Source organism: Coenobita brevimanus, chromosome 23 (assembly GCF_032717465.1).
Source record: "Coenobita brevimanus isolate Jiangsu-jjx chromosome 23, ASM3271746v2, whole genome shotgun sequence".
NCBI lineage: Eukaryota > Metazoa > Arthropoda > Malacostraca > Decapoda > Coenobitidae > Coenobita > Coenobita brevimanus.
In genome coordinates this window covers 36,149,572-36,177,337 of record NC_136976.1, presented here as the reverse complement: position 1 = coordinate 36,177,337, position 27,766 = coordinate 36,149,572, and the positions used below count along the sequence as shown (strand labels likewise).

The following is a 27,766-nucleotide window of genomic DNA, read 5'->3' as shown; positions in this document are numbered from 1 at the left end:
AGAGTCAGATAAGAATCATTATTTCCATTAAATATGCTAACAACCTGGAAAAGAAATTACCGTATTTCGCGGCATATAAGACGCACTTTTTTGTTTCAAAGTTACCTTAAAATATCCCCATGCGTCCTGCACGTTAGACTAAGGCAGGTTAGTTAGGCTTCACTGAGAAGAAACTCTTATAAAGATGATCATCTCAATGCTTAGCAACCACAGTTGTTTTCTACAGTATGCAGACTTGATTTTATTTTTAAAAATAATATACACTAGTGTGTATATGCAGCAGATTTAAGAAACACCTGAGATCAGAAACACATAAAACTTTCGCGGGTTTGTTTACAGCTCAACTGGCTAACATCGTGAAGATATTTAGCGGTTTAGCAATTTAACAGTTTAGCATCCGCACTATTCCAGCAAGCTAACGTACATGATCACTGGTGAACTGTCTGCTAACCTTCTGAAAGGCAATCATGACCACTTTGCTTGCCATCCATTCACTAACGAGCAAAGCAATCATGCTGGAGAGATGCTGGCTAGTGAAACTGCAAAGTCATCAAAACAGACTTTAGTCACGTATGGAAATACAGTAACCCTAATTAGGTCAGTTACTTTTGTGACATTTTGTGAGTGTATATATGCAGCAGATATTAAAACACGCAAGTTCAAAAACACAAAGCATTCACGGTTTGTTTTCAGCTCAACTGGCCAATACCGTCAAGGAGTTTAGCGGTTTAGCAACTTAGCAGTTTAGTGTCTAGCGTACACCCTACTCTAGCAAGCTAACGTGCTCACTGGTGAACTGTCTGCTAACCTTCTGAAAGGCAATCATGACCACTTTGCTTGCCATCCATTCACTAACTAGCAAAGCAATCATGCTGGAGAGATGCTGGCTAGTGAAACTGCAAAGTCATCAAAACAGACTTTCGTCACGTATGGAAATTCAGTAACCCTAATTAGGTCAGTTACTTTTGTGATATTTTGTGAGTGTATATATGCAGCAGATATTAAAACATGCAAGTTCAAGAACACAAAGCATTCACGGGATTGTTTTCAGCTCAACTGGCCAATACCGTCAAGGGGTTTAGCGGTTTAGCAACTTAGCAGTTTAGTGTCTAGCGTACACCCTACTCTAGCAAGCTAACGAAGTTACAGCTTCACTTTTTCAACTAAGTGAAGTACTTTAGCAATGTCTATGCAACTCAGGGCACACCCAATTACAGTATTTTGTTATGAAAATAGGATAAAATTCACTGAGTAGCATAACTGATGCAATATCTGAAATAGCAGTGCCTGACGGGCATTCATATCAGCTTCCGCCATTTCTGCTGTATTCTTAGCAGACGCAGGCGATCAGTATGATTGACAACGTTCCTCTCTGAATCTATGCTGCCTAAGCAAAGCTCTCATGATCGGCAATGGGGATCATTTAGGCCGTAACGTCCAAATTTGTTAGGTTAGGTTAGGTTGTAAAATCGTTTGCCATTTTGGACGTTACGGCCAAAACGACCAGGATAATCCGCTTATTATAATCCCTTCAGCCCAGCAATGTATTTTATAGGGTAGTTTATTCATGCTCGCCATATGATTTTATTCAGTTCAGGAAACATGTACTGAGGAGGTTAATGTGGGCTGTATCAAATGCCCCAAGTCTGAATATCGCCTGTGCTCAGTTAAAACGATTGCCAAGTTAAAATCGTATGAAGTGTGGTATAAGCAATTCAATGGATGGTACTGAGGACCATTTACTGTATGAAAGTGACAGTGAAACAGTGATGATGACTGAGGTGATGACTTCCATTGATGCTTCAGGACTCGGGGGAAGTAGTGATGAATTCTCAGGATTTGAAGACGAGTGAAATTTTCACCATGTCAGTAATATGAAGTGAATATAGGTTTTAGGTGATCATGACAGATGCAACCATGGAAAATTTAGGATCAATGGTGCTGTACACCTTTAGTCTTGCACTGACGATGTTTGGATGAATAAATTGTTTGAGATGTTTCGTGTCCTTAAGTGATGATATTTATATTGAACAACCAAATACATTTTGATGTTTTTGGCATATAATAAAGCCCCTGGGTACTCCAAAACGGACTGATGTAAATGTTTCAGAGGTGAGCGAATGTTGCATGTGGTGTGTACGTGTGCGTGTGTGTGTGTGTGTACCATAGCGACTAGGAGGCAGCAGTGTTAAGACCAAAAATGGATGTTTTCAATGTTTTGAGATGGATGTCTGTTTTTAGCCAATTCTGGTAAGAGAAATATGCATTTTTAATTGTTGATGCTGCAAGGAAAACAGCTGACAGTAAGGGAGTGATACTGGGAGAAGAGGGTTGAGCCAGTTGTCTAGCGCTTGGGATGCAGCAGTGTCGCTAAGAGATAGTTTCACCATTCTCGACATGTTTTGAGATGAATGTCTGTTTTTAGTAAATTGTGATCAGTGAAGAACGTATTTTTAACTGTTGATGCTGCAAGGGAAACATCGCTGACAGTGAGGAAGTGATACTGAGAGGAAGGGGTAGAGACTGCTGTCTAGCGACTGGGGGGGCAGCAGTGTTACTAAGGTGTAACATTGGATGTTTTCACCATAGTATGTTTTGAAATGAATGTTTATAGTAAATTATGATCAGTGAAGCATACATTTTTAATTGTTGATGCTGCAAGGCAAACATAGCTGACAGTGAAGGAGTGATACTGAGAGAAGAGAGTAAAAACAGCTGTCTATCCTGTTCCCAAGCAGCCTTGCTATATTGAACTTTGGTTGTAAAACATTGTAATTTGTGTATTTACAAGTGCTACCTTTTTATATTATTTGTGGAGGTAATTACAGGTTAGTTAGAGTGCATGATTAATGATGGTAGTCGTCTGATATTGTGCTTGAGTCAAGGCAATGTGAGGAAATTCCGTAACAGGTGTGGAATATGACGGGGTTCTTTTAGGATAAATGAACTGATGTGAACATTCATTGTATTTTATGTTTTCGTCAGTGAATGAAAGAATAGAGTTTATTGACTTCATTTGTGGTTTTAAATTCATAAAATATTAAAAACAGTGTTTAGATCAGTTTACTGATACATTTTTATCAACAAAGTTGAGATGGCCTCGTGGTTTGGTCACGTTTTGTTAAGATGGGGTTTTGTTTTCTCTTTTCCTGTATCATTCTTTGTACATAAAAGAAGAAACTAAAGGATGATGAGCAGTACTGAATAGATTCTGAAAGGTGAGTGTGTATCTAAGTGATAGTGGCTCATATCAGTCACGTTTTGTCAAGAAGAGGCATTATTTTCTTTTCCTGTACCATTCTTTGTATATAAAAAAAGAAACCAAAGGCTGATGATCAGTAATGAATAGATTCTGAAAGGTGAATGTGTATCTGTGTGGTAATGGCTCTTATCAAGAAACCTTACTGCTGTCTTGGTTGGGGCAAACTTTTTTTTCACAGAACTGCCCTGCCAGAATTAGAGTGCGTCTTTCACAATGCTGCGTCTTACATGCCGCGAAATACGGTAGTAAATTTCTTTTCCAGGTTGTTAGTGTTCACAGATGACCAGTTTGACATAGGTTTGGGGTAAGGGGGGGCAACCTTTCCAAGACGACAGACTCATAAGTAATTTTCTCAGTTAGATAAGTTATTTCTAACTCGCAAAATTCTCAAATTGCAGCCTGTGCCTAGTCTCATAAGATCACGATTTAGGAGATTCCACCGTACAGTAATCGTATAAGGGTATGATTAAGAGTGAGCGAGCAAGTTCCTCACTATATGGCATCCAGTGGAGTGAATGAGAGGGCGACGGTTAGCTTGGTGTGTCTGGTGGGCCGCTTCCGCATCGCATTTTGATTTTGGCTGGTGTGTGTTGCAGGGGGTGCCTGCATGTAGATTGGGTCCCATGTCTGAGCCAGATGATACACATTTCTGCATAGTACCACTGATTGGTACCTGTTTGTGAGCCAAATATTGCTTAATTTTGCCAGATGTTTTAAGGGCTGAGCCAAAAGCAGCAAATACAGTGGAACCCCAGAATTCTTATGCCTTTCTACTCGTACAACTCGGTTTTCAAATAGCTTTTTCATTCAAAAATCGCTCCAGTTTTCGTACGGTGACCTGCTATTCACATAAGAGACGCGGCATCGTAGGTGCCACGTGGTCACCAGTCTGTTCTCTTCATTCGTTCGTTAATAAAGGCTCCAACCTGCTTGCGTGTGTTGGCCCAGGTCACCTTATGGCGGCTATCCATGCAGCGTGATCCCTGGCAGCCTCCCAATGCAGTCCCATTTCCCAGAGGTCACACACTGTGGCCTTGTCATAGGTCTTTGTCAGTCTGTCTTGCAACTCTACCCCTAGCATTCACATTTTTCACCTTCTACACCCAGTTGTCATCCTCTATCCTTTCCACATGCCCAAACCATCTGTCTACCTCTCCTTACAGCACCAGTACACTCCTGTGCCATCCCTCCTCTCAACTCTTCAGTCGTAAACCTATCCTTCCCAGGCCTTGCTTTCAAGGTTGCATTACACTTTCATCAATTCGTTATCATTTTGGTACATTTGAGCTCACAGATATCCTCTTCCTTTACTGCCAGGTCTTAGAGCGATACAACATTATACTCCAGACGCATGCTACATACAAATATCTCTTAGCATGGAGGGAGAGCCCTCTCAGTATCATGAGAGACAACAGCTCCCTGAACCAACCACTCTGCGCCCTAGCTGCACCTCTAGCACATAACATCTATCCAGAATAACAAAACTCTTCCACCCAAGAAACCCACCAGCAAGATTAGTCTTTTCACACGTGATAATCTCTACTTGCTCTCCCTGACACAGGAAAATCTTTATTCTCATTTTTTTGAACAAAGGATTGCCCTCATACCTCCAGCCAGTTCCTCCTCGGTCATATTGAGAAGACCTGGTTGTTGCTCCCAGTTCCTGGCCAGAAATGTCTTTCCTGGGACCCACGTCCACAGTCACAAACAGTTGTTCATATTGTGTCTTTTTTTCTACATTGTGGTATGATTCTTCTCTTTTATGTGGCACTTATAGCCAGTAGTTTGTGGAAATCCTGTAACATGGGCCCAAGTGTTGTTAGTACTTTTGCCAGGGAAAGAAATTTATGGTTGATGTGACTCAAATACCGTCTCTAAAGGCTATAAGAGTCAACATTCTGTTGCTGAGATTTTTATCCTCTGTAAAAAAAAAAAAAAAAGAATAAAAAAAAAAAAAAAAGAAGAAGAAGAAGAAGAAGGAAAGAAAAGCACTTCCCCTTTGTATGATACCTATAGCTATAGTTTGTGGAATTTTTGTGGCCAGGGCAAAAGTATTGTTGGTGCCTTTACTAAGGAGATGAATCATGGTTGACGCACAGACTGTTTCTGTTGGCTGTCAGTCAGCACCCGATTGTTGGTATTAGAGGTACATTGTGAGATAATGCTGGTGTTGTGTGTGTCAGGGAGAGCAGATGAAGATTGTGAGGCTTGAAAGGATTGAACTTGCTGGTGAGTCTCTCGAGTGTGTGGAGGAGTTTTGTTATTTGGGAGACATGTTTTGTACAGGAGATGGGGCTGGAGATAGCTCTGTGGCTAGAGTGAGAAGTGGTTGGAAGAAGTTCAGGGAGCTGTTGCTTCTCCTGACATTGAGAGGGCTCTCCCTACATGCTAAGTGATCTTTGTATGCAGCACATGTTAGGAGTGTAATGCTGTATGGTAGTGAGACCTGGGCAGTAAAGGAAGAGGATATTCACAGGCTCAAACATACAGAAATGACGATGATTAGGTAGATGTACAGTGCATCCCTGAATGCAAGGCTTGGGGGGGTTATGTTTACGATGGAAGAGTTGAGAGGCAGGATGGGACTGGAGTGTATGGGTGTTGTGATGAGGAGAGGTAAATTGAGGTGGTTTGGGCACGTGGAGAGGTTGGGGGATGATAAATGGGTGCAGAAAGTGAGAAACATTAACATTGGGGGGTGGGGTTGTGGGAGGTAGAGACGAGGTCATTAAATGTGACCTCAGGGCAAAGGGGGTGGAGTTGCGAGAGGTAGAGATGTGGTCATTAAATGTGACCTCAGGGCTAAGGGACTGAATGGGGAAGCTGCCATGGATCGAGTAGCATGGAGAGCCGCCATTAGGTGACCAAGGCCGACGCGTGCAAGCATGTTGGAGCCTTCAAAAACGAAAACAGAAATGAAACACGCACCCCCGAGAAAAAGGAATGTATATACAGTAATGCTTCCAAGGTCTGACATAGTAGAGCCAAAAGCATGTCCGTGACTTGGAAAAAATGCCCCTGGACAGGTACTTATAGACCCCAACCCACCTAACTTTGAAAGCCACCTAAATAACTCCCTACTGGACATGCACAGCAACTATTTAAGACCCTATGCACACAAATAATGGACAGAAACCATGAAATAAATGAAAAGGAACCAGAGAATAAGAAATAGAAGTGGCTATGGAAAATATTTAGCAGTGTACTTATGACACGTCCATGGCCGTCATGAAGATTAACCCGCCTCCTCTATGGCTTTGACTGGTGAAGGTGCACTTGAAGCACATACAGTAATCCTATGTTGTGCTGCACTTAATCCTTTGCACTGTGAATTATAATTGTTTTACTCTGCGCATTCTGTTCTCGCTTGCACCACGCCAGTTGCAGCATGCCGGTGTTGCACTCTGCACTTAATCCTTTGCATCTGAATTCTAATTTTTTAACACTGCACAGCACTGTAAATTCCCATGTGATCTAGTCGTGAGGTATTGCAGTTAATTCACTGTTTATTCACAAAAACAAGCATGTGGGCAGCCATGGGAACGAGCGTGGAGTCAAGACAGTAGGTGGGCGGGAACTGGGAAGGATGCAGGGATGCTCTAGTGGATGTCGGAGGAACTATGTGCCAAAACACAGCTGTTCGTCATCGTGTGGCAAATTTAAATTAGGGATGAACACATATTGCCCTCACCTCCCCCCCCCTCCTTTTTTTTTTTTTTTTTCCCCAAGGAGCCGAGCCCAAAATGTCCGGGACTTGGGGTGTCCAGGACTTGGACATCTGGGTCTTAAAGGGATTAGTGTATAATTATATATATATATGTTTTATATAGATGACTACATTTGCTCCTGAGCTATCACTCAGAAGCCTTAAAGTCAGTTCACCAGAGGACAAGGGTAGTGTCCCTCCATCACATCATACTCACCTCCTGTTTGGGCTCCCCCATGAAAGAAGCCTATTTTAAAAATAGCACTGATTTTTCTTCGAACCCACGCTAGTATAGCACTGATGTTTCTCTGAGCCCACTGAAGTCACCATGGCCATGGTATACGAACGTATATCTTTCTAGCCCTTTAAGTACAGTACCCTCGCGTCCAACACGCGTTAGTCCAGCACGATTCACGTCCTGCACGGAGAGCAAATAATTAGTATTATTTAATATGATTTAATTACTGCAACACGAGTGTGTTAGCATAACACGCACAGAGCTCCGAGAAGTGGGCGAAATCCGCAGAGTTCACCTCTAGCACGATCACCCTCGGTCCACACGGTCATACTGGACATTCCCATGATGATGATAGCCAATGAAAACTTCTGATCAAGTAGCCTTCCCCGCCTGCTATCGTGACGTGATCATGATGCCGCCCAATTAACCCTTTAAGTCTGGGTCAGGTCTTAAGACGGGTTCTCTTGATGGATACCGGGTCGGGACTTGTGAGTAAAAGAGCCTCAGGCAACGGGTGGCATCGTATGATACCCCCCACCTTCCACGTTGCACTCAGAGTGGTCTGTGCTCTGACGTCATATGTAAACAAACCTGCTGGTACAAATGTACCGGGTTTTGGGGTGGATTTTTTTTTTATTTTCGCATTTTATTCTCAAATAATTACCTAAAAATGACTCATAAATCATAAAATAATTTTCTACAAACAAATATATGCCTAAAATCCTTCAAAAATATGCTATAATAACAGTACATGTGGCCGATTTTTTTTTCACGTCTGCAACACGCAGAGTTTAGGCAGCGCGATTGTGTGTATCATGGAGTTAGAGGGAAGTCTTCATTTTTCGCCCTCAGCACAGTCTTCAGATGAGATGGCAGAACTGGACAGCAATTTGGAGAACTCTGAAGTGACTAGTAGACTCGGTGAAGAGAGGGAAGTCCATGACATTACCGATTTTGAAGGATTTTCGGCCAGTGATACACAAACTCCGTCAACCTCTGGGGTATCAGTGAGTAGTGTTGGCGTGAAACATAAGTTATCGCCAGGTTTGGAGTACGATAGTGATGACCAGGAGAGTGGTAGTGACAGTGAGGGGATGGCAGACAGTGACAGTGATGGATTTATTCCCGTGAGTGACGAGAGTGATGATGATTCAGACCTAAGTTATGATGATGATGATCCCAGGGTGTGTGACCCTCCTCGTAGGGCTGGTGGTATTGGTAGTGCTGGTGGGTCTGGGTTTATATGGGCAAATGGTGATAGATTCATACCAAATTGCTATAGATTTGATGCAACTCACAGTGGAGTGACAAGGGCTGCTGGTGTAGACAAAAACAGTTCTGAAATGGAGTATTTTCTCCTGTTTTTTGATGGTGAAATTCTTGATTATTTGGTACAAGAAACCAATAGATACTATCAGTTCATGAAGGACAAACATCCTTTTTCTCCACACAATAAAATGAAACGTTGGTATGATACCAGTGTACCTGAAATGTACACATTTCTTGCACTCACTCTTCTGATGCCACAAGTAAAGAAGCAAAATGTTCATGACTACTGGAACCGAGATCCACTGATTTATACCCCAATATTTCCCAAGTACATGCCCAGGGACAGGTACCAGCTACTCATGCAATTTATTCATTTCACAGACAACAACCATCCCAGTACTGATGACCGCCTTTGGAAGGTTCGTCCAATAATAGAAAAGATAAGGGAGCGTATTCTCTCCTTCTTTGCACCCTATCAGAAACTTGTCATTGATGAAAGTCTCATTCTGTTCCGTGGCAGACTTATATTCAAGCAATACATTCCCTCCAAACGACACAGGTTTGGAATAAAAATTTTTGTTATTTGTGACTGCCTAACTGGCATAGTGTTAGACATTATAGTGTACACTGGCACTGATATTGATGTACCTGCAAGAGATCCCCTAGGATTTTCTGGCTCTGTGGTAAAAAAATTGATGGCACCATTTCTGAACAAGGGACATGTTTTGTATACTGATAATTGGTATACTTCCCCATCCCTGTGTAGTTTCCTTCATGATCATAACACTGGTAGTTGTGGGACAGTCCGGAAGAACAGGAAATATCTTCCAAAGTTTGGAGGACGTAGTGCTCGAGGAACCTGTGAGCTCTACAGAAGTGATCCTTTGCTGTGTGTCAGATGGACAGATAAACGGGAGGTTGTATGCTGAGCACCTTCCATCGTGGCAACTTGATTCCATCAGGAAAAGTGGACTGTAGAACAAAAGAACCAGTCCTCAAACCGGACGTAGTAACTGATTACACAAAAAATATGAGACTTGTTGACAAGTCGGATGCCCAAATAGGTACTGTGGAGTGTATCAGACGTACCGTAAAATGGTACAAGAAGTTATTTTTTCATATGGTTGATTTGTCAGTGCTGAATGCCTACCATATGTACAAGGCAGAAACCCAAAAGAAGAAGTCACTGAGGCACTTTGTTCTGGAAGTGGTGAGACAACTGCTCACCAAGTATGGCACACTGAACAAAGACCATCCTGGACGCCACTCTGAACTAGCTGCTGACAGACTTATAGCATCGGGATTCGCCAATAGGCACTATCTACAAAAGCTGCCTCCAACACATACCGGAAAGACTGGACAGCGATCATGTCATGTCTGCCTTCATTCTGTGAGAAAGCCGAGGAAGAACAACCGAGTGAGCACATGGTGTAAAGAATGTGGTGTTGCACTGTTTTGAGTGTTGGCGTGACTACCACACACTTGCAAAGTTCTAGCCAAACAGAAGTAATGGATAACAAGAAGAAAAGTTTTGTTGAATGAGAGGAAATAAGTTCTGTTCTGATTAGTGGAAGCACAGGTAAAGTTCAGAAGTTGAAATTAGTTTTTTGAATATGGAAACAAGTTCTGTTTTGAAAATAGTTGTACACAGAAGCAAGAAATAAGTTTTTCTAATAAGAAAAGAATGTTCTGTTCAAACTATAAGAACAAGAAGAAAAGTTTTATTGAATGAGAGGAAATAAGTTCTGTTCTAATTACTGGTAGCATAAGTAACGTTGGGTCTGGTTAGTACTTGGGTGGGTGACCGCCTGGGAACACCAGATGCTGTTGGCATCCCTGCGTGTCAAGTGGGGTTGGTGGAGGATTAGTGCCCCTCCCTGTAAAACAATTAGCTCTGAGCCGTTGGCCACCCCGTTTAGGATACATGGCGTCTGGCAATGAATGAATGAATGAATGAATAAGTAAAGTTCAGAAGTTGAAATTACAATTTTTTGAATATGGAAACAAGTTCTGTTTTGAAAGTAATTGTACACAGAAGCAAGAAATAAGTTTTTCTAATAAGGAAAGAATGTTCTGTTCAAGCTATAAGTGAAAACACCAGATAGAAAAATGTTGTTTATTTACCTTCTGCGGCATCCTCATGGATTACCCATACTGCATTCATCGGCTGTACCTTCAGTAATGGTTAGGTAAAATATATTTATTTTATTATTTTTATTGATATTTCATCATTATCCATCATCCCAAACACATAAATCATAAAAATATGACATGTCAAATTTCCTGAAACTTTTGCCTCCCGTGGCATGTCTGCGGATTCCGAATTGCCCCACAGAAGGGTTAAAAATGCTTCTGCTGTCACGTGATGTTTAAATTTCTCCTGCCACAGCACCACTCAGTCGCATAATTCGCATTGGAAGGTGCTTTTTTCTTGCTGCATTTTCTGTCCTTGTCACTGCATTTTACCCTGCCCACGATGCCTAGGAAGCCTTCTGAGAACCCCAAGAAGCGTCGGCACCTCCCTCAGGCCACCAAGCAAGAAAGCATTGAGAGGAAGAAGATAGGGGAGAGGAAAGATGACATTGCCAAGGCCTACGACATGAATGAAGCCAACGTGAGGACCATAATAAAAAACCAAGACAAGATCCTGGCAGCAGTGAAGGCTTAGAGTGCTAGGACAGGCAGAAGCAGGACCTTCCATGGCTGTGGACGAAGATAGTGATTCTGAGTGTGATTTCGAAGGATTTATGAGGGAGGTTGAGGAGGAGCAGCAGCCATTACCCGCTAGTGACGCCAGCAGCCATCCTCTGGGGACCCAGTAGAACTACCTACAGCCTTGGATACCACCTTCCATTCCCAGCAAGCCCACCAACACTATCCTAAAAGGTTAGTTATCATTCATAGCACAGTACCGTTTATTATAATTACAATAGTACCAGTATATGTATAGGTATATGGTAGGTATTTAGGGTGACTTTTCCTAGGGTTGCTGACATAATTCATTTTTCCCCATAAGCTCTATTGTTTGTCCAACACGTTTTTGGTCCAGCACGGGACCCATGCATGACAATATTACTGTGTTGGACGCGAGGGTACTGTAGTTGGCCCCAGTGTCATCCCATCATCACCTGTCTGGCATCACAAGGAAATTGAGCATCTTATGTGAATGAACATTTGTTCCCCCAGTCTATCTCTGCAGACTTGATAAAGGCAAGCCACCCCATCCAGGTTAAGGAAATGATGTATAGAAACACAGAGACCGTGGATTATTCATGAATGCAATTCACTGTTCATCTGTACACCTTCGTAGTCCGCTTGTTACTTCTGCCAGTGCATCCTTATGCCACTTCGGATGAGGGGTACAGTTCTGAGTCAGTGGTAGAACGCCGCCAGAAACCACAGCCTATTTTCGTACCTGTTGTGTAATATCCTAGTGATATATCCAAGTGATATTTTCATGCTTCACTGTCGCATTTGCTCCTTAAGCTTGAGGATTACTTTTCCATGTTGGTGTAAGTGTCAGTCCAAATGCTTCAGATATCTATCTATCTATCTGTCTATCTATTGCCAGATGCCATAATTACTCATACGGGGTGGCCACAAACATATCGCCTCCATGTCATCCTCACCCCCACCATTTCACTGCCCTGCTCCTAATTCACACCCCCCTCTCTCATATACCTCTCCACTCCATCCCTCCATCTCTTCCTTGGCCTTCCCCTCCCTCTCTCCCCCTCCACCTCACTCACATACACTCTCCTCATCAGTCTCTCACTCTCCATCCTCTCCACATGGCCAAACCACCTCAATGTGCTCCTAATGCTTCCTATCACATCCGCATCCACACCACAATGCTTCTTCACATCCTCATTTGTCAGTCTGTCTCTCCTTGTGACTCCACATGCTCCTCTCAAATAACTCATTTCCACTGCTCTCACTCTTGACTTGTGTCCCTCCAACAAGGTCCAAGCTTCACTTCCATACGTCAAGAGTTGGTATCACAATATTGTCATGTAGTAACTTTTCACTTCCATGCTCACTTCCCTGTTTCTCATCACTGCTTTCAAGGAACCAGCAATCTTTCTTCCTTGTTGTACCCTTTCAAGCACTTCACCCTTTAAACTTCCATCTTTACTCATCACACTACCCAAGTACTTAAATGTACAGTACTCACATTTTCCATTTCCTCATCATCCAATCTCACTGTACATTCACAAACTTCACCTCCCTCGAAGACCATAACTTTACTCTTCCCTACATTCGTCTTTAGATTCCGTTTCTTACACACACTCCCAAACTCATCCACCAAGCCTTGTAACTCCCCTTTGTCTCCACTTAACAACACAGTATAATCTGCAAACAACAGTACAGGGAGTTTCCAAACACTGCCCTCTCTCACTATGGCTGCTTCAACATCCACTGCCCTACCTTCTATCTCTTTTATAACCCCATCCATATACAGACTGAACAACCATGGAGACGACACATTCTTGTTTCAGTCCAACTTTCTGAGAGAAGAATTCACTTAGTTATCCACACGCAGTGCAGCCTTAGCACCCTCATACATACTCTTTACTTCTTTCAGCAACTTCCCATCTACTCCATATGTTCAGTTTTATGTGTTTTTAATAACTTCTAATATAAACACCAGCGAATATGATGGTGAATGAGGGTGAGATTTGGAAGCTTCCGGTGTTGCTGTTTGCTGATGATACAGTATTGTTGAGTGAAGATGAATGGGAGTTGCAAGGTTTGGTGAATGAATTTGGGACAGTGTGTAGGAGGAGGAAGCTGAAAGTTAATGTAAACAAAAGTAAAGTTATGGTGTTTGAGAGGAATGAAGTCACAGAGTGTGCAGTGAGGTTGGATGGTGAGGATATGGAGAATGTGAGTGCATTCAAGTACTTGGGTAGTGTGATGAGTAAGGATGGAACTTTGGGGGATGAAGTACGTGAAAGGGTACAGCAGGGAAGGAAGGTTGTTGGCACACTGAAAGCAGTGATGAGAAATAGGGAGGTGAGTATGGAAGTTAAGAAGTCACTGCATGATGGGATTGTGATCCCTACCCTGACGTATGGAAGCGAGGCGTGGACCTTGCAAGAGGGGAACAAGTCAAGAGTGAGAGCAGTGGAAATGAGTTACTTGAGAGGAGCATGTGGAGTGACATGGAGGGACAGGTTGACGAATGAAGAAGTGAAGGAACGTTATGGGGTAGATGTGGATGTGGTTGAAAAGATTAGGAGAAATACAATGAGGTGGTTTGGACATGTGGAGAGGATGGAGAATGAAAGACTGACTAAGAGGGTGTATGTAGGTGAGGTGGAGGGAGGGAGAGGGAGGGGTAGACCGAGGATGAGGTGGAGGGATGGAGTTGAGAGGTATATGAGGGAGGGGGGGGGTGAGTTGGGGGGAGGGGAGTCAAATGGTGGGTGACAGAGTGACTTGGAGGCGTTTTGTCTGCGGCCACCCTTTGCGGGATTAGGGCGTCGGGCTATAGATAGATAGATAGATAGAATATGATGGTATACGTTTTAAACCTATATCTATCTATCTATCTACTGCCAGACGCCATAATCCCGTAAGGGGTGGCCACTTGACTTTGAGTTACTTATTTTACAGGGAGGGGCACTAACCCTCCACCAACCCACTTGTTGACATGTAGGGAGCACGTATGGGTTGGTTATATGGTAACCACCCAGCGTTGTAAATAGTTTCTTGGCTTACAGGAAACCATTTGGCTTGTCACTCAATGTAAAGCCACCTGTGAAGGAAAGAAAAGCAATAAGAAGTGACAGGAAAGATGGGAGAAATAGGAAGAGAGGAGGACAGACACAGAAAAAGAATGATAAAGGCTAAGGAAGAGGTAGGTAGCACTACATCAAGTGAGTGGATGGCATATTTGGCCGTGGAATTTTTTGAGTCCCGGGAGTAGTCACTCATCACAAATAACTTATTTTCAAACCGTCTTCAGGTTTTGTGTGGATTTTTGTTAGTTATGCATTGTTTTCTTGATCTGTAGCATTAATATAGATAATCTTCTGTGTTTTGATGTCTCAGTATGGCAGAATGACCAGAAAACGGTGCCAAAATTAGGAGCAGTAATGTACATACAGTAGTGTATAGGTAGGGTGTGTGTGTGTGTGTGTGTGTGTGTGTTTTTTTTTTTTTTTTTTTTTTTTTTTAGTTTTTTTTTTTTTTCATGGTTTTCTTGGTGTTTAGCATTGCTTTGGCTATTCCAATGTGTGTTTTGATGTCTAAAGAAAACTGGGTCAAGATTAGGAGGGTCACTGTACATTCAGTTGTGTATAGGTAGGCTGTTTTTTGGTTTTCAGTGTTTTTTTTTTTGTGTGTGTGTGTGTATGTGTGTGTGTGGTTTTCATGATGTTTAACATTACTTTGGATGTTCCTGTGTGTGTTTTGATGTGTCAATATGGCAGATTGACCCAAAAACAGTGCCAGAATTAGTAGGGGTACTGTGTATAGTGAATAGGTAGGATGTTTTGGGGTTTTCAGTGGCTTATTTGCATGGTTTTCTTGGTGTTGAAAATTTTTTTTTGGATAATCCTATGTATGTTTTGATGTGAAAATACGGCAGAATGACCAGAAAACGCTGCCAAAATAAGGAGGGGGTACTGTACATACAGTAGTGTATAGGTAGAGTGTTTTTTGGTTTTCAGTGTTTTTTCTTCATGGATTTCTTGGTATTTAGCATTACTTTGATATTCCTTTTTTTGATGTCTAAATATGCCTGAATGACTGGAGAACACTGCCAAATTAAGCAAAGGTACTGTACAATATTAGGTTAGGTATATGTTGGAGATTGGGTACAGGTAGGGTCTGGGTATGGTAGGGGAATACTGTTCATTATCCAGATGTTACCACTACCTGGACATGCCTGTGGCTCTGTTATGTCCTGATAAATGAGGGATTACTGTATTACCAGAAGCTCTGGCCGTGTCCCAGAAAGATTAGTAGCTATTGAGGCAAGACATTTTTTTCTAACCACCTCAGTCCATTATAACTGCCTTAATATCCAAAAACTCTTTATCCAAACTATTTTTGCTTAACCTAACCCTTTTGCATACCAGGAGTCTCTTGTACAGCAACTACAGTGTTAGGGTTCTATAAACATCCATTCATTTCATTTTGTTTCGTTTCATTTTTGAAGGCTCCAACATGCTTGCATGCATCGTCCATGGTCACCTAATGGCGGCTCTCCATGCAGCTCGATCTATGGCAGACTCCCTGTTCAGGCCCTTAACCCTGGAGGTCACACTTAATGACCTCACCCCACATTTTTCGCGGTCTACCCCTCACAACCCCACCCCCAATATTAACACTTCTCACCTTCTGCATGCAATTATCATTCCCCATCTTCTCCACATACCCAAACCATCTCAACCTACCTCCTCATCGCATCACCAATACACTCCAGTCCCATCCTACCTCTCAACTCTTCCATCATAAACCCAGCTGCCCCAGGCCTTGCACGCAGGGATGCGCTGCACATCCACCTAATCATTGTCATTTCTGTACATCTGAGCCTGCGAATATCCTCTTCCTTTACTGCCCAGGTCTACTGCCCAGTACTACACTCCTAAAACATGCTTCATACAAAGACCCCATAGCATGTAGGGAGAGTCCTCACAATGTGAGGAGAGGCAACAACTCCCTGGACTTCTTCCAACCACTTCTCACCTTAGCCACAGAGCTAGCTCCAGTCCCACCTGCAGCACATAACATGTCTCCCAAACAGCAAAACTCTTCCACAAACTCAAGGGACTCACCAGCAAGTTCAATCCTTTCATGCCTGACAGTCTCTACCTGCTCTCCCTGACACACCATGCACATAAAATCAGCATTATCTCACAGTCAGCCTCTGATACCACTACATCTCTTGTGCACCCATTTATCACAAACACTGCACAAGATGGAATTACTTCCCACGCCCTTGTGGCAAATTGCACATGGCCACTCTTCCTCTTCTTTGACTGTACTGCCACCAGTCCCAGATATCATCACTTTTGTTTTATCTGCATTTACCCTTAAAGCCCTTGTGCCCCATACCATCTCTCTACTTCCTAAATCTTTTCTCTGCCTCCCTTTCATTCTCTGCAGTCAACCCCAAATCATCAGCATACAACATCTCCCACAGGTGTCCATTTCTGAAGTCACGTGAGAGGGCTTCAAGTACCATGAGAAACAACATGGGACTCAAAACTGACTCATGATGCACACCAACATTCACGGAAATCTCATCACTCAACTCTCCGTTCACTCTTACCTGAGTGCGAGCACCCACATACATCGCCATTTACCCTAACCAGCCACTCCTCCAACCCAAGCTTTCTCCTGGCCCACTTCACTGCCTCTCTAGGGGCTCAGTCAAAGGCCTTTTCCAAATCAACAAAAACAAAATACAGATCCCTTTTCTTTCCAATATATTTTTCCTGAAGCTGTTGAACAATGAATATGGTATCAGTGGACCCCCTGCCTGGCATAAACTCAAACTGCATCACATCAATATTCACTCTTTCTCCAATCATACCTTCTAGAATTCTCTCCATTACCTTCATTGTCTGATCTAAAATCTTTATACCTTTGTAATTTCCTCTGTCCAGGTCATTGCCCTTCCCTTTGTACATATTTACAATTACACTCTTCAGCCAATCATATGGGACAACACACTCATATATAATCATATTTATCAGGTCAGTGACTAACCTTACATCAATATCTCGTTAGACCTTCAACATTTCAGCAGTCACCCCAGACACACCTGCTGCCTTCCCCACCTGCATCCTGCCTATTGTCTCACTCACAGTAGCAGCATCAATCAAAGGCAAAGGGCCATTTATAACAGCATTTAAGCAACAGGTGTCTGGTAATTCAGTGTCTATCTATCTATCTATCTATTGCCAGACGCCTCAATCCCGTTTGGGGTGGCCACAAACAAATCGCCTCCAAGTCGCCCTGTCCACCGCCATTTCACTGCCCTGCTCCCAACTCACACCCCCCTCTCTCATATACCTCTCCACCCCATCCCTCCATCTCATCCTCGGCTTCCCCCTCCCTCTTCCCCCCTCCACCTCACTCACATACACTCTCTTCGTCAGTCTTTCACCCTCCATCCTCTTCACATGGCCAAACCACCTCAGTGTGTTCCTCATAACGCTTCCTATCACATACACATCAACACCACAACACTCCTTTATATCTTCATTCGTCAGCCTGTCTCTCCACGTGACTCCACAGGCTCCGCTTAAATAACTCATTTCCACTGCTCTCACTCTTGACTTGTGTCCTTCCAACAATGTCCAAGCTTCACTTCCGTACGTTAGAGTTGGTATCACAATACTGTCATGTAGTAACTTTTTCACTTCCATGCTCACTTCCCTGTTTCTTATCACTGCTTTCAAGGAACCAGCAACCTTTCTTCCACGCTGTACCCTTTCAAGCACTTCACCCTCCAAACCTCCATCCTTACTCATCACACTACCCAAATACTTAAACGTACTCACATTTTCCAATTCCTCACCATCCAACCTCGCTGTACATTCACTAACTTCACCTCTCTCAAAGACCATCACTTTACTCTTCCCTACATTCACCTTTAGGTGAATTCAGTGTGCCTGACTAAGACATCTTTCTGAGTCTCTGTTATTGTCATCAGCCTGTTCTGATCTCGCCAGAGATTTTATTGGGGCGGTAAGATCTGGAAATGGTAAGCAGAAAGGGCAAAAGTAGATGATTGTCTGTCATTGATCATGAGTGTTACCACTGTAAGAGTAATGTTTAGCTGTATATCAGATGGATGTGACATTATCAGACAACAGCAAACCAAACTAGACATGGTAGCTTGGTTACTAAGAATTAATGGAACGAAATGGAGTGGCTGTGTTTAGCAATAATGCGAAGCCCCCCCCCCCACCCAGACTACAACGTGATTGCATGCATTAGTCTTTACCACTTAATTGTGGCTCTCCATGCTACTTAATCTCTAGCAGCCTCTATACAGTATTCATTTTTTCATCGCTGAGGTCACACACTGCGACCTTGCCCAAGTCAACCCCCCCCCCACCACCACCACCACTTCTCACAACTTCACCCTCAGCATTCATGCCTTTCACCCTCTGCACCCAGTTGTCATTCTCCCTCCTCACCACATACCAGGGTTGGCATTAACCCCCCCCCCCCCCCTCAAAAAAATATATATATATTTATTTATTTATTATTTTTTTTTTTTTCACAATTTTTGCATTAAATGTAGTTGTCTGATGCCTCAGATTCAAGGTCATCCTGATTTTCAGATCCTCCTCCATTGTTAGTGTTAGTAAATATTGGTAAGTCAAGTCCCTTACTCACCTCTTCACTTGTTCCTGGAACAATACAGCCTTATGGTATTGGTACATTAACTATGCATATGAAGCAAAATTGTTGTGAATAACAGTGAATTTGACATTGACATTATTCCAAGCATATTCAGATGGAAAGGTTGAAATATTTAACAAACAAACAATAATTTGAGCTGAGAGATAATCTTCAAGCATGTATTCATCACTATGTTTCTTTTTTGAAAATTTACTGTTAACTCTCACACTCTCTCTCTCTCTCTCTCTCTCTCTCTCTCTCTTCTCGGGGTCATCCCAATTCTCCCAGGGTTCTGCATTCCCAAGGTTAGATTAGGTACAGTAGTTTGGTTAGGTAAAGATAGGTTAGGTTAGTTGGGATGTAAAGCTGGGGAATATGGAACCCTGGGAACATACATATGCCCCCTCTCTCTGCAGTCCTAGTCATACATGCAGACAATACAGAAATTTTCCTATAATCATACTAATGCTCCAGATCTAACAGTATTGTGTTTATTATTTCTAAATACGTTGCTTACCTGTCTTTTCCCTTTAAGGAGCATTCTTCTTGGGGTACTTTTGGATATGGGTTCTCTTTCCAATTTAGCACTTATTACAGTGCAGGTATTTGGATGCAGTATTTGCAGGCAGCTTTCTGTTCATTATTTTCTAAAACATCAACTTCATCCCACTCAGTTTGCTTTTTTCTGCCACTACCAGCAGGCATTTTGTTGCTGTGGTCCTCTCACTACTGTGCAGAAACTGAGACCCAGACACTGAGTACTCTCAGCAGTAGTCAAGTCTCACCAGTCCATTTCCTATATCAACATATACAGTACAGGATATCAGAGGCTTGGTCCAACAGGACCAACTTGTATCAACATGTCTAAAAAAAGTCTGTTCTCCAGATAACACTCCAAACCTTTTATAAATTACCTTGTAATTCCCTGTTTTAACTAATTTACTTATAAATATGAGGAATAACAATAAACCCCACAAAAAGCAGAAAAACACAGTGGGTTGGTTATTATTATTATTATTTTTTTTTTTCCAACCCTGCCACATACCCAAACCATCTCAGTCTACCCGACTCATCACATCACAAATACATTCAAATCCCATTGTTCCTCTTGACTCTTTTGTACTTCCTCCCTGGCCTGTCATTCAAAGATGCACTACACATTCATCTGATCATTCTTATTTCTCTTCATCCGAGTCTATGAATATCCTGCTTCACAGCCCAAGTCTCACTACTGTACAGCATTATGCTCCTAACATATGCTGCATACTGGATACCTTAGCACAGAGGGAGAGCCCTCTTCATGTTTAATGGAGGGAAGAGCTCCCTAAACTTTTTCCAACCACTCCTTACTCTTGCTGTCACCAGCATATATGTTGCCCAAATAATAAAACTCCTCCACACACTCAGGAGACTCTCCAGCAAGATTACTATAATCCTTTACTGCCTCTCACCTTCTGTTTGCACTTCTTTATGCACCACACACCCAAAATCAGCATCATTTTGCAGCCACCCTCTTAATACCACTGTATCTCTTAACATACTCACATATCAGAAACATTACACAAAGTGGAGTCATTTGCCACACCCCTATTGCAAATTATGCTCATGTGCACATGGCCATACTCCTGCTATGACAGTACTGCCACCTGCCCTTGGTATCATCATTTTTATTTAATCTGCATGTATTCTTGAGCCCTTGTATCCCATTCCATATCACCACTTCCTAAATCTTTCCTTTGCTACATTCTAATATAAACTGTTATTGTTGTTATTAATCGGTCAAATTTTCATCAGCAAATAAAAATGTAGCATACAGAACATAACTGCTGTAAAATCATGTAGATTCCGTTTGTTATAGCTTGGATAGTCAAATTGTCTGGTACGTGACCATGCTGAACCTGACTACAATCAAAGATTCATTTCCACTCCAGCAACTAGCTTTAGCATGCTGTAATTTGTGTTGCTGTAAATCTGATAGATCAGTTATAAATAATATGTAGAAGAGTGGGCTTTTCTCAGCAGAGGAGGGTGATACGAACCAGAATTTTTTGCTCTGAGATATCCCTTTTCTCATATGGCCTGTTTTTTCCATGTATTCTTTATATGCCATTAGCAGGGCATTGCCAGTATCCTTCAATAACTTTGTCCCATCGATAGTGTTTATATCCAAATAAGAACTGAAAATTTGGAGTTACATTTGTACATTTAGTGTTGTGTCCCTACATGTCTGTTGGATGAGCACACATTCAGTAGGAGACTGGTCTTGTAGGAGGCGGGGCATAATGATGTTGGTGCATCCTGTTCATAATCATGGTAACAGACCACATAATCAACACTTTCAGAAGGAACTTAGGCAGCGGATAAGCAGAGTTGAACTTCACACAAGTCTTCATACACATCAATAATTTTTCCTAATGGTTTCCAGCAACTTGTGGGAAGTAATTAGCAATTATTGGTGTTAGATTAAACTTCAGACCATGTGAGAATTCTGAAAGATGAAACATGGTTATCATTATTATTTTTTGTATATACATTTTGCTTTTCACTGATTAGTATTTCTGTCCTTTCATAGTGGGAGCAGCAGTAAGTGTAAGTGGACCAGGAGCAGAACCAGTTATACGGCACTGTGAAATAAGTGACTGCGAGAATGTTGGCCTAATCATCACTGACCGGGCCCAAGGGCATTATGAAGATAACGAGATCAGTCGCAATGCTCTGGCTGGAATATGGGTGAAGAATTATGCCAATCCAGTCATGCGGCGAAACCACATCCACCATGGGAAAGATGTTGGCATATTCTGCTTTGATGGTGGATTGGTAAGTTTGTATTCTGAGGTGGGCACTTGGTGGTAGGTGGGGGTGCCCAACATACACTCACTCGATGTAGTGCTGCTTTGGGTGTCTGCCCTTTCCTCTTTTCCTTCCTGCCTCTTCTGTCTTTCTTTCCTTCACTCTTTCCTCTTCCTTTTGCCTGTGGGTGACTCTGCACTGAGTGACAAGCCAAATGGTTTCCTGTACACATGGAAACCAGTTACTACACTGGGTTGTTACCATATAACCAAATTATGGCGCCTGTTGGTTTAGTGAGTAATTAAGGTGCTCCAGTCGGATTGAGCCTATGTAGGTTTATATAGTAAAAACTTGGTGCTTGACAATACTGTATTGCATCCCCACTTTAATGTGTGAAAATGAAACCTGGATTCTGTTAGTGGGAAGAGGTGCTCTGAGTTGAGAGGATGATGTGCTATTCTGTGGAGACTTAGACAGACATATGGGGAAGTGAAGGAGCATTGTGGTTTTGTTGAGGGTGTGCTGGAATTCCTTAGGAGAAATACAGGTACTTGTACCATGAGATGACTTGGTCATGTGGAGAGAATGGAGAATGAGAGATTGACCCAGAAAGTTGATTGAGGTAGAGGAGAAGGGGGAGACCAAGAGTGAAATGGAGGGATGAGGTGGAGCAGTATACAAGAGGGATGTGATTTGGAGAGGACAGCCTGATGACAGAGAACAAAATGACATGGAGCCGATTTGTTTGCCGCCACCCCGTCAGTAATTAAGGCATGTTGACTATTTTCCAGTCATGCATTAACTCTCCATGTATAAATAAAGTGACCCTTCACTTGCACAAACCTCCAATGAGTGGATTCTCTGTGTGATGGGGGGGGGTGGGGACAGGAATATCGTATGCACAAAAAAGGCATGCTAGGTGCACCATGGTGTTTGATCCCACAGTTGGAGAGGGTCCCTGATGGTAAAAATTGCCCATGTGGTTAGTATATCCCTCTTTTATTCATGTATGCCTCATTGTTGTCACTGTCTTAATGTTTGCTCTACCTCTGTACAGTAGGCTCTGCCATTAAGAAGCATACTTAGACGCAAGTTGGGGTTATAGGGTTATTTTAGTTGGCGTGTTGGGGTCTATCATGATGTGTTGTTTCTCAAATTTATATTCCTTTAAGCCTCTTGAATGTCATTGTCGTATGTCTGCTATGCCTGTATACAATAATCTTTGTCCTTAGGAAACATATCTTTAATTAGGTTGGGGCCATAGAGGGCTTTTAGTTGGCAAGTTGAAATTAGGACTTAGGGGTGGTTAACTTTAGCTTTTTATAATGGGTTGTAGATTTTCATTTGTGCAGAACCCTGGATTAACACTTTTTCCATGCATGAGGAGGGGTTGTTGTACAGTATATGGTAAACTATATGCTGCAATATCATTTTATTCATTCATTTAATAAAATTTTTTTTTTTTTTTTGCAGGGGTACTTTGAAGCGAATGACATACATAATAATCGCATAGCTGGGTTTGAGGTTAAGGCACAAGCTAACCCAACAGTTGTGCGTTGTGAAATTCATAATGGACAGACAGGTGGAATATATGTACATGAACAAGGAATGGGTCAGTTCATTGAAAATAAGATCCATTCAAACAAGTATGCAGGTGTTTGGATTACTTCTAACAGCAACCCAACTATTAGACGAAATGAAATCTACAATGGTCTGCAAGGTGGTGTCTACATATTTGGAGATGGTCGAGGGCTAATAGAACACAATAATATATATGGTAAGTACACCTTTATAAATCTATGTAAGTTGGAAATCTTTTTTGTAAGTTTGTTCTTGCAGGCTTTCCTGGATTGAATAATTTTATGTGATGTAACAGGTGTTAATGTATGTAATGTACAGTACTGGATTTTGGTAACTTTATCCTCATCTCAACATCACAAATCGGGTTAATACTGGATTGGCATCTCCCCCCCCCCCATGTGTTTTGAATTTATGCTGGCAGAGCCATAGCAGGTAAATACATCATCATCATCATCATCTGGACCTCCCTAGGGCAGGATGAGGAGTAGCAATGTCCAGACAGCCCAAGTTTACCCAATCCAACGGGCCACGCTTCCATTCATTCATCATTCATGCCTCCGGAATCCTGGCTCTCTGATACGCCAAAAACTTTCACCACAGTCTGTAGTTTCACATAAATGTATCCTATAGAGTCACTCTTGATGCTGTCACATTAAAAAGGGGTGCCAAATCCCTGATCATGCACTTCTCACAATATTCATCCGGCCAGCTCGATTTCTTGTCAGTCCCCAAGCCTCACCGAGTTCATACCTCTCATCTTCACACTCATCCACCATATCCCTCCACCTTCTGCTTGGCCTACCTCGTTTCCTCCTTCTTTCAGATTCGCTCAGATATACCTTGTTCACCACTCTTTCGTTATCCATTCTCTTCACATGACCATACCATCTCAATACACTCTCTATGATTCTGGTGTCCACAGACTTCCTCACTACACATCTTTCACGAATCACATCATTTCATATCCTGTCCATTGTCTGGACTCTACATACATTCCTCAGCAATCCCATCTCCACTGCTCTCACTCTTGATTTTTCATTGTCATGCCACATCATAGTCTTACATCCAGATGTTAACCCCTTAACCGCGGGGCGTCACTTTCGTGACGCTTGGGAGCAAGGGATCATACCGCGGGGCGTCGCTTTTGTGATTCTGTGTTATTTTGAATTCACCCGGGCTTCCAAGTGGGGGCTTGTATCATCTATCAGTACTGCCGATGTCCAACACTAGTCAGCACTCCTAATCTCATCTGTACTCCCATCCATTGTTGACAATTTAGCCATTTCTCCCCGTTCTTGACTCCCCTCCCTACCCCCCCTTCATTACCCTATCCTCTCGCCTGCCAGGCCATGCTACGCTAAGTAAATCTTCTCTGGAATTTTTCACTGATTTCATCCATTGAAATAAGCCCTATGTCGTATTCTCATACCAAATAATATATACAAGAAAGAAATAAGGTAAGTGAGAGTGCCATACACCTGGAATTGGCTAATTATCACCTGACAACACCTCACGTGCACTCGTTCGCTAATTTTCGCTGTTTTTTTCCCCTTGAAATATGCCGTATAATCTATTTTTGTAATAAATATACATGTAAGGAGGGAAGGGAGAAGCCTAAGTGATATTTACATTCACCTGGAACTACCTAATTTATAATGTATTGTCTAGATTTCCTGCCAATCATATCAGTGCTACACAAAGCTGTTTCAAGATTTAACATTGGTAGCTCTGATTATATATCTCCTAAGTAGGCCTCTAATCTATTTTCGTAATAAATATACATGTAAGGAGGGAAGGGAGAAACCTAAGTGATATTTACATTCACCTGGAACTACCAAATTTATAATGTATTGTCTAGATTTCCTGCCAATCATATCAGTGCTACACTTAGTTGTTTCAAGAGCTACGTTGGTAGTGCTGAATAACCCTCAAGTAGGCCTCTCAACCCGGGCCGGCCCTCCTAGCAGTTCTCTCTCAGATTCCGAAGAGGAGGTACGGCTCATCCTCTTGCTGACTTCAGGGCCTTTTTTCACCCCCATGCAAGGGCCCTGTGACCTTTACCCCCTACTAAACCTCGTGTGGAAAGAGGTAAAGGGCTGACAATTGATAAAAGAGTGACTACGATCTTTCTATTGAGTAAAACAGTGCAAGTGGAATTGTAAATAATGTGTAAATAATGTGTAAACAGCAAGTGAAAGTAATGAATGTAAATATACGTGAACAATGGAAAATAGTTTTATAAGTTACTTCAAGTGACAGTGCATAACACAGTGTAAATAAAATAGAAATGTAAATAACGTAAATAAAATAGAGAACGTAAATAGAAATGTAAATGAGTAGTAGTATAAGAATACGAGTATATACCCTAGGAGTAATGAAAGTGAAAGTTTCACTATAGCATGTCTGAATACTATGAGTTATGAGAGTGAAGATGAAAGTGACATTCACTCTCAATGCCAGTATACAGGACGAGAAAGTGAATGCTACGTATTTTACTGAAAGAAATTGAATCCCTACAGTGGCAATAAACTAATACTACTGAAGGAAACTTATGGATAAAGACTTTAGATATATATAAGTGTTATGTAGTTATAGAAATATAAAGTGTGAGGGGTTTTATGAATAATAAATGACAGAGTACCAAGAGCGAACTAGCGGAAGTGCGGCGGTCAGACGCGCTCATAATTTTCATTGCTTTCACAGTGTTTTTTTTTTTGGAGTATGGATCCCAAACTACTTGAAAATCATAGAGTAGTATTTATGGTGTTTATATCTGGCTGTGGTAATCATATTACGGGTTGTCGGGAACTGTAAAGTGAAGACTTCGTTACCCAACTTCAGAGGTCTCCACAAGTCCTACGGTAACTGACGAAGGCTCAACAAACATTCCAGGAGAAAGCTGAAGGTATGTGCCATAAGCATATATAATTTTAATATTCTAGGACTAATAACTGATTTTTGGCAAATATTTTTTGAGAGTCTGTCGGAGCCCGAATAACCCCGCGGCACACGCAAAACATCGGTAAACATGCCCGCGGTGTAGGGGTTAAAGTTGGCACTAACACTCCTTCACGTAAGCCTTGTGCAGCTGCAATACTGAAGCCTCTGTTTTTTACCAAGGCCCTCATAGCACCAGCTACAGGCATACCCTGATTTAAGAGTGCCACTGGTTAAATAAAAAAACATCACTAGCAGGGTATTGTATATCGGGGTAGATTTAACATGTAAAGTATAGGGATGCATTTTTGAGCCTTGGGTTCCCCCCACCCCCCCAACCAAATCCTAAACCCTTCCAAATGAACCCCCAGAAAAGTTTAAAGCCAGTCTAAATGACCTAACAGCTGTAAAAGAAGCTAACTTGCATTTAAAACTGGTGCCCATCTTGTTTGTACCAAGTCAGGGGCACTGGAGAATGCGATCTCCAACTCGTATTCAAACTTGGTAGAGAAGAAGCAACATCATTGTATACAATCCCACCATCAGACGGTCCCAGGACAGTGAAATAAACTTCATTTATGCATAATAATAATGTATGAATGATGCAGAATCGTCCAAGGTTCAAATTGTTGTGACGGAAGATTGTTGATGTTTTGATGGGGAATTCTCTTGAAGGGGAATGCAATCGGGATTGCCTTTTCAGCGACCCCTCTTTATGTTGTTTTTGTTACTGTTCTGGTTGCTGAGTTCCTTTATTTTCTTCTCTTTTATTTTTCAACATTTATTTAGAAATTCCTTTGTATTTTCATAGCTTTTTCCTTTGAACAACCCGAACATAAGCACATGATTTATTGATGTCACAGTTTTCATCAGTGCATGAAATATTTTCTCTCTAAGGCTTTCATAATTGTTAATATATATTTAAAATTATTATTATGTATTCCATGATCGCTTAGATGTTCAGTGGTCAAACATGAAGTATTCTTTGTTGAGTCACCTAGTTGTCCACACTGTTTTGTACCTTGTCTGATGGGCAAGAATCCATGCCCCCAGATGACAGTGTCCACTTCACCTGTATCTGAAACACATTAAACTAAATCTAAAAAGTCAACCTAAACACAACATTTAAATCCAAAATATCATCAGAATTGGCAAAAAAAAATCATAGCCCATCACAGAACCAGGGGTAGGTCTACGACAGGCGGGGTGGGTTGGTATCTCTACCCCCATCACTATTCGAGGGTATCGCATCTAGGAGTATTGTAAGTCGGGGTTTGCCTGTACTTTCCTTCCTTGTGTTGCTACTTTCCACTTCTTTTGCACATTGTGTAGTCTTTTCTATTGCTGTATGCAAGTATATGAACTCTCTCACCTAGTATATTCTTTCTCCATTCACTGTAACATCACACTGGGAGTCACCTTCTCTCCCGATAACCATCACATCACTCTTTTCTGCATTTACTCTCAAAGTATGACACACAGACATCAGCAAAATTCTGCACTTGGTTAATGTCTGGTATTTGCAAGTAGTACTGCATCATCAGCATACAACAGATAATGAGATATTCCATCCATCACCATTCATTACCAGTGCCATCCCTCTCTTCACAAC

At 42.0% G+C, this 27,766-nt stretch overlaps 1 protein-coding gene across 1 annotated transcript in view; it reads left to right on the top strand.

The window, feature by feature from the left end:
- Positions 1-27,766, top strand: part of FBXO11 (F-box protein 11) — a 325,851-nt gene that overhangs the window by 158,583 nt on the left and 139,502 nt on the right. The window contains exons 7-8 of the mRNA XM_080267229.1: positions 21,419-21,663; positions 23,110-23,413. Of these exons, the coding sequence (XP_080123355.1) occupies positions 21,419-21,663; positions 23,110-23,413 (549 nt within the window). The remainder of the gene's footprint in view (positions 1-21,418; positions 21,664-23,109; positions 23,414-27,766) is intronic.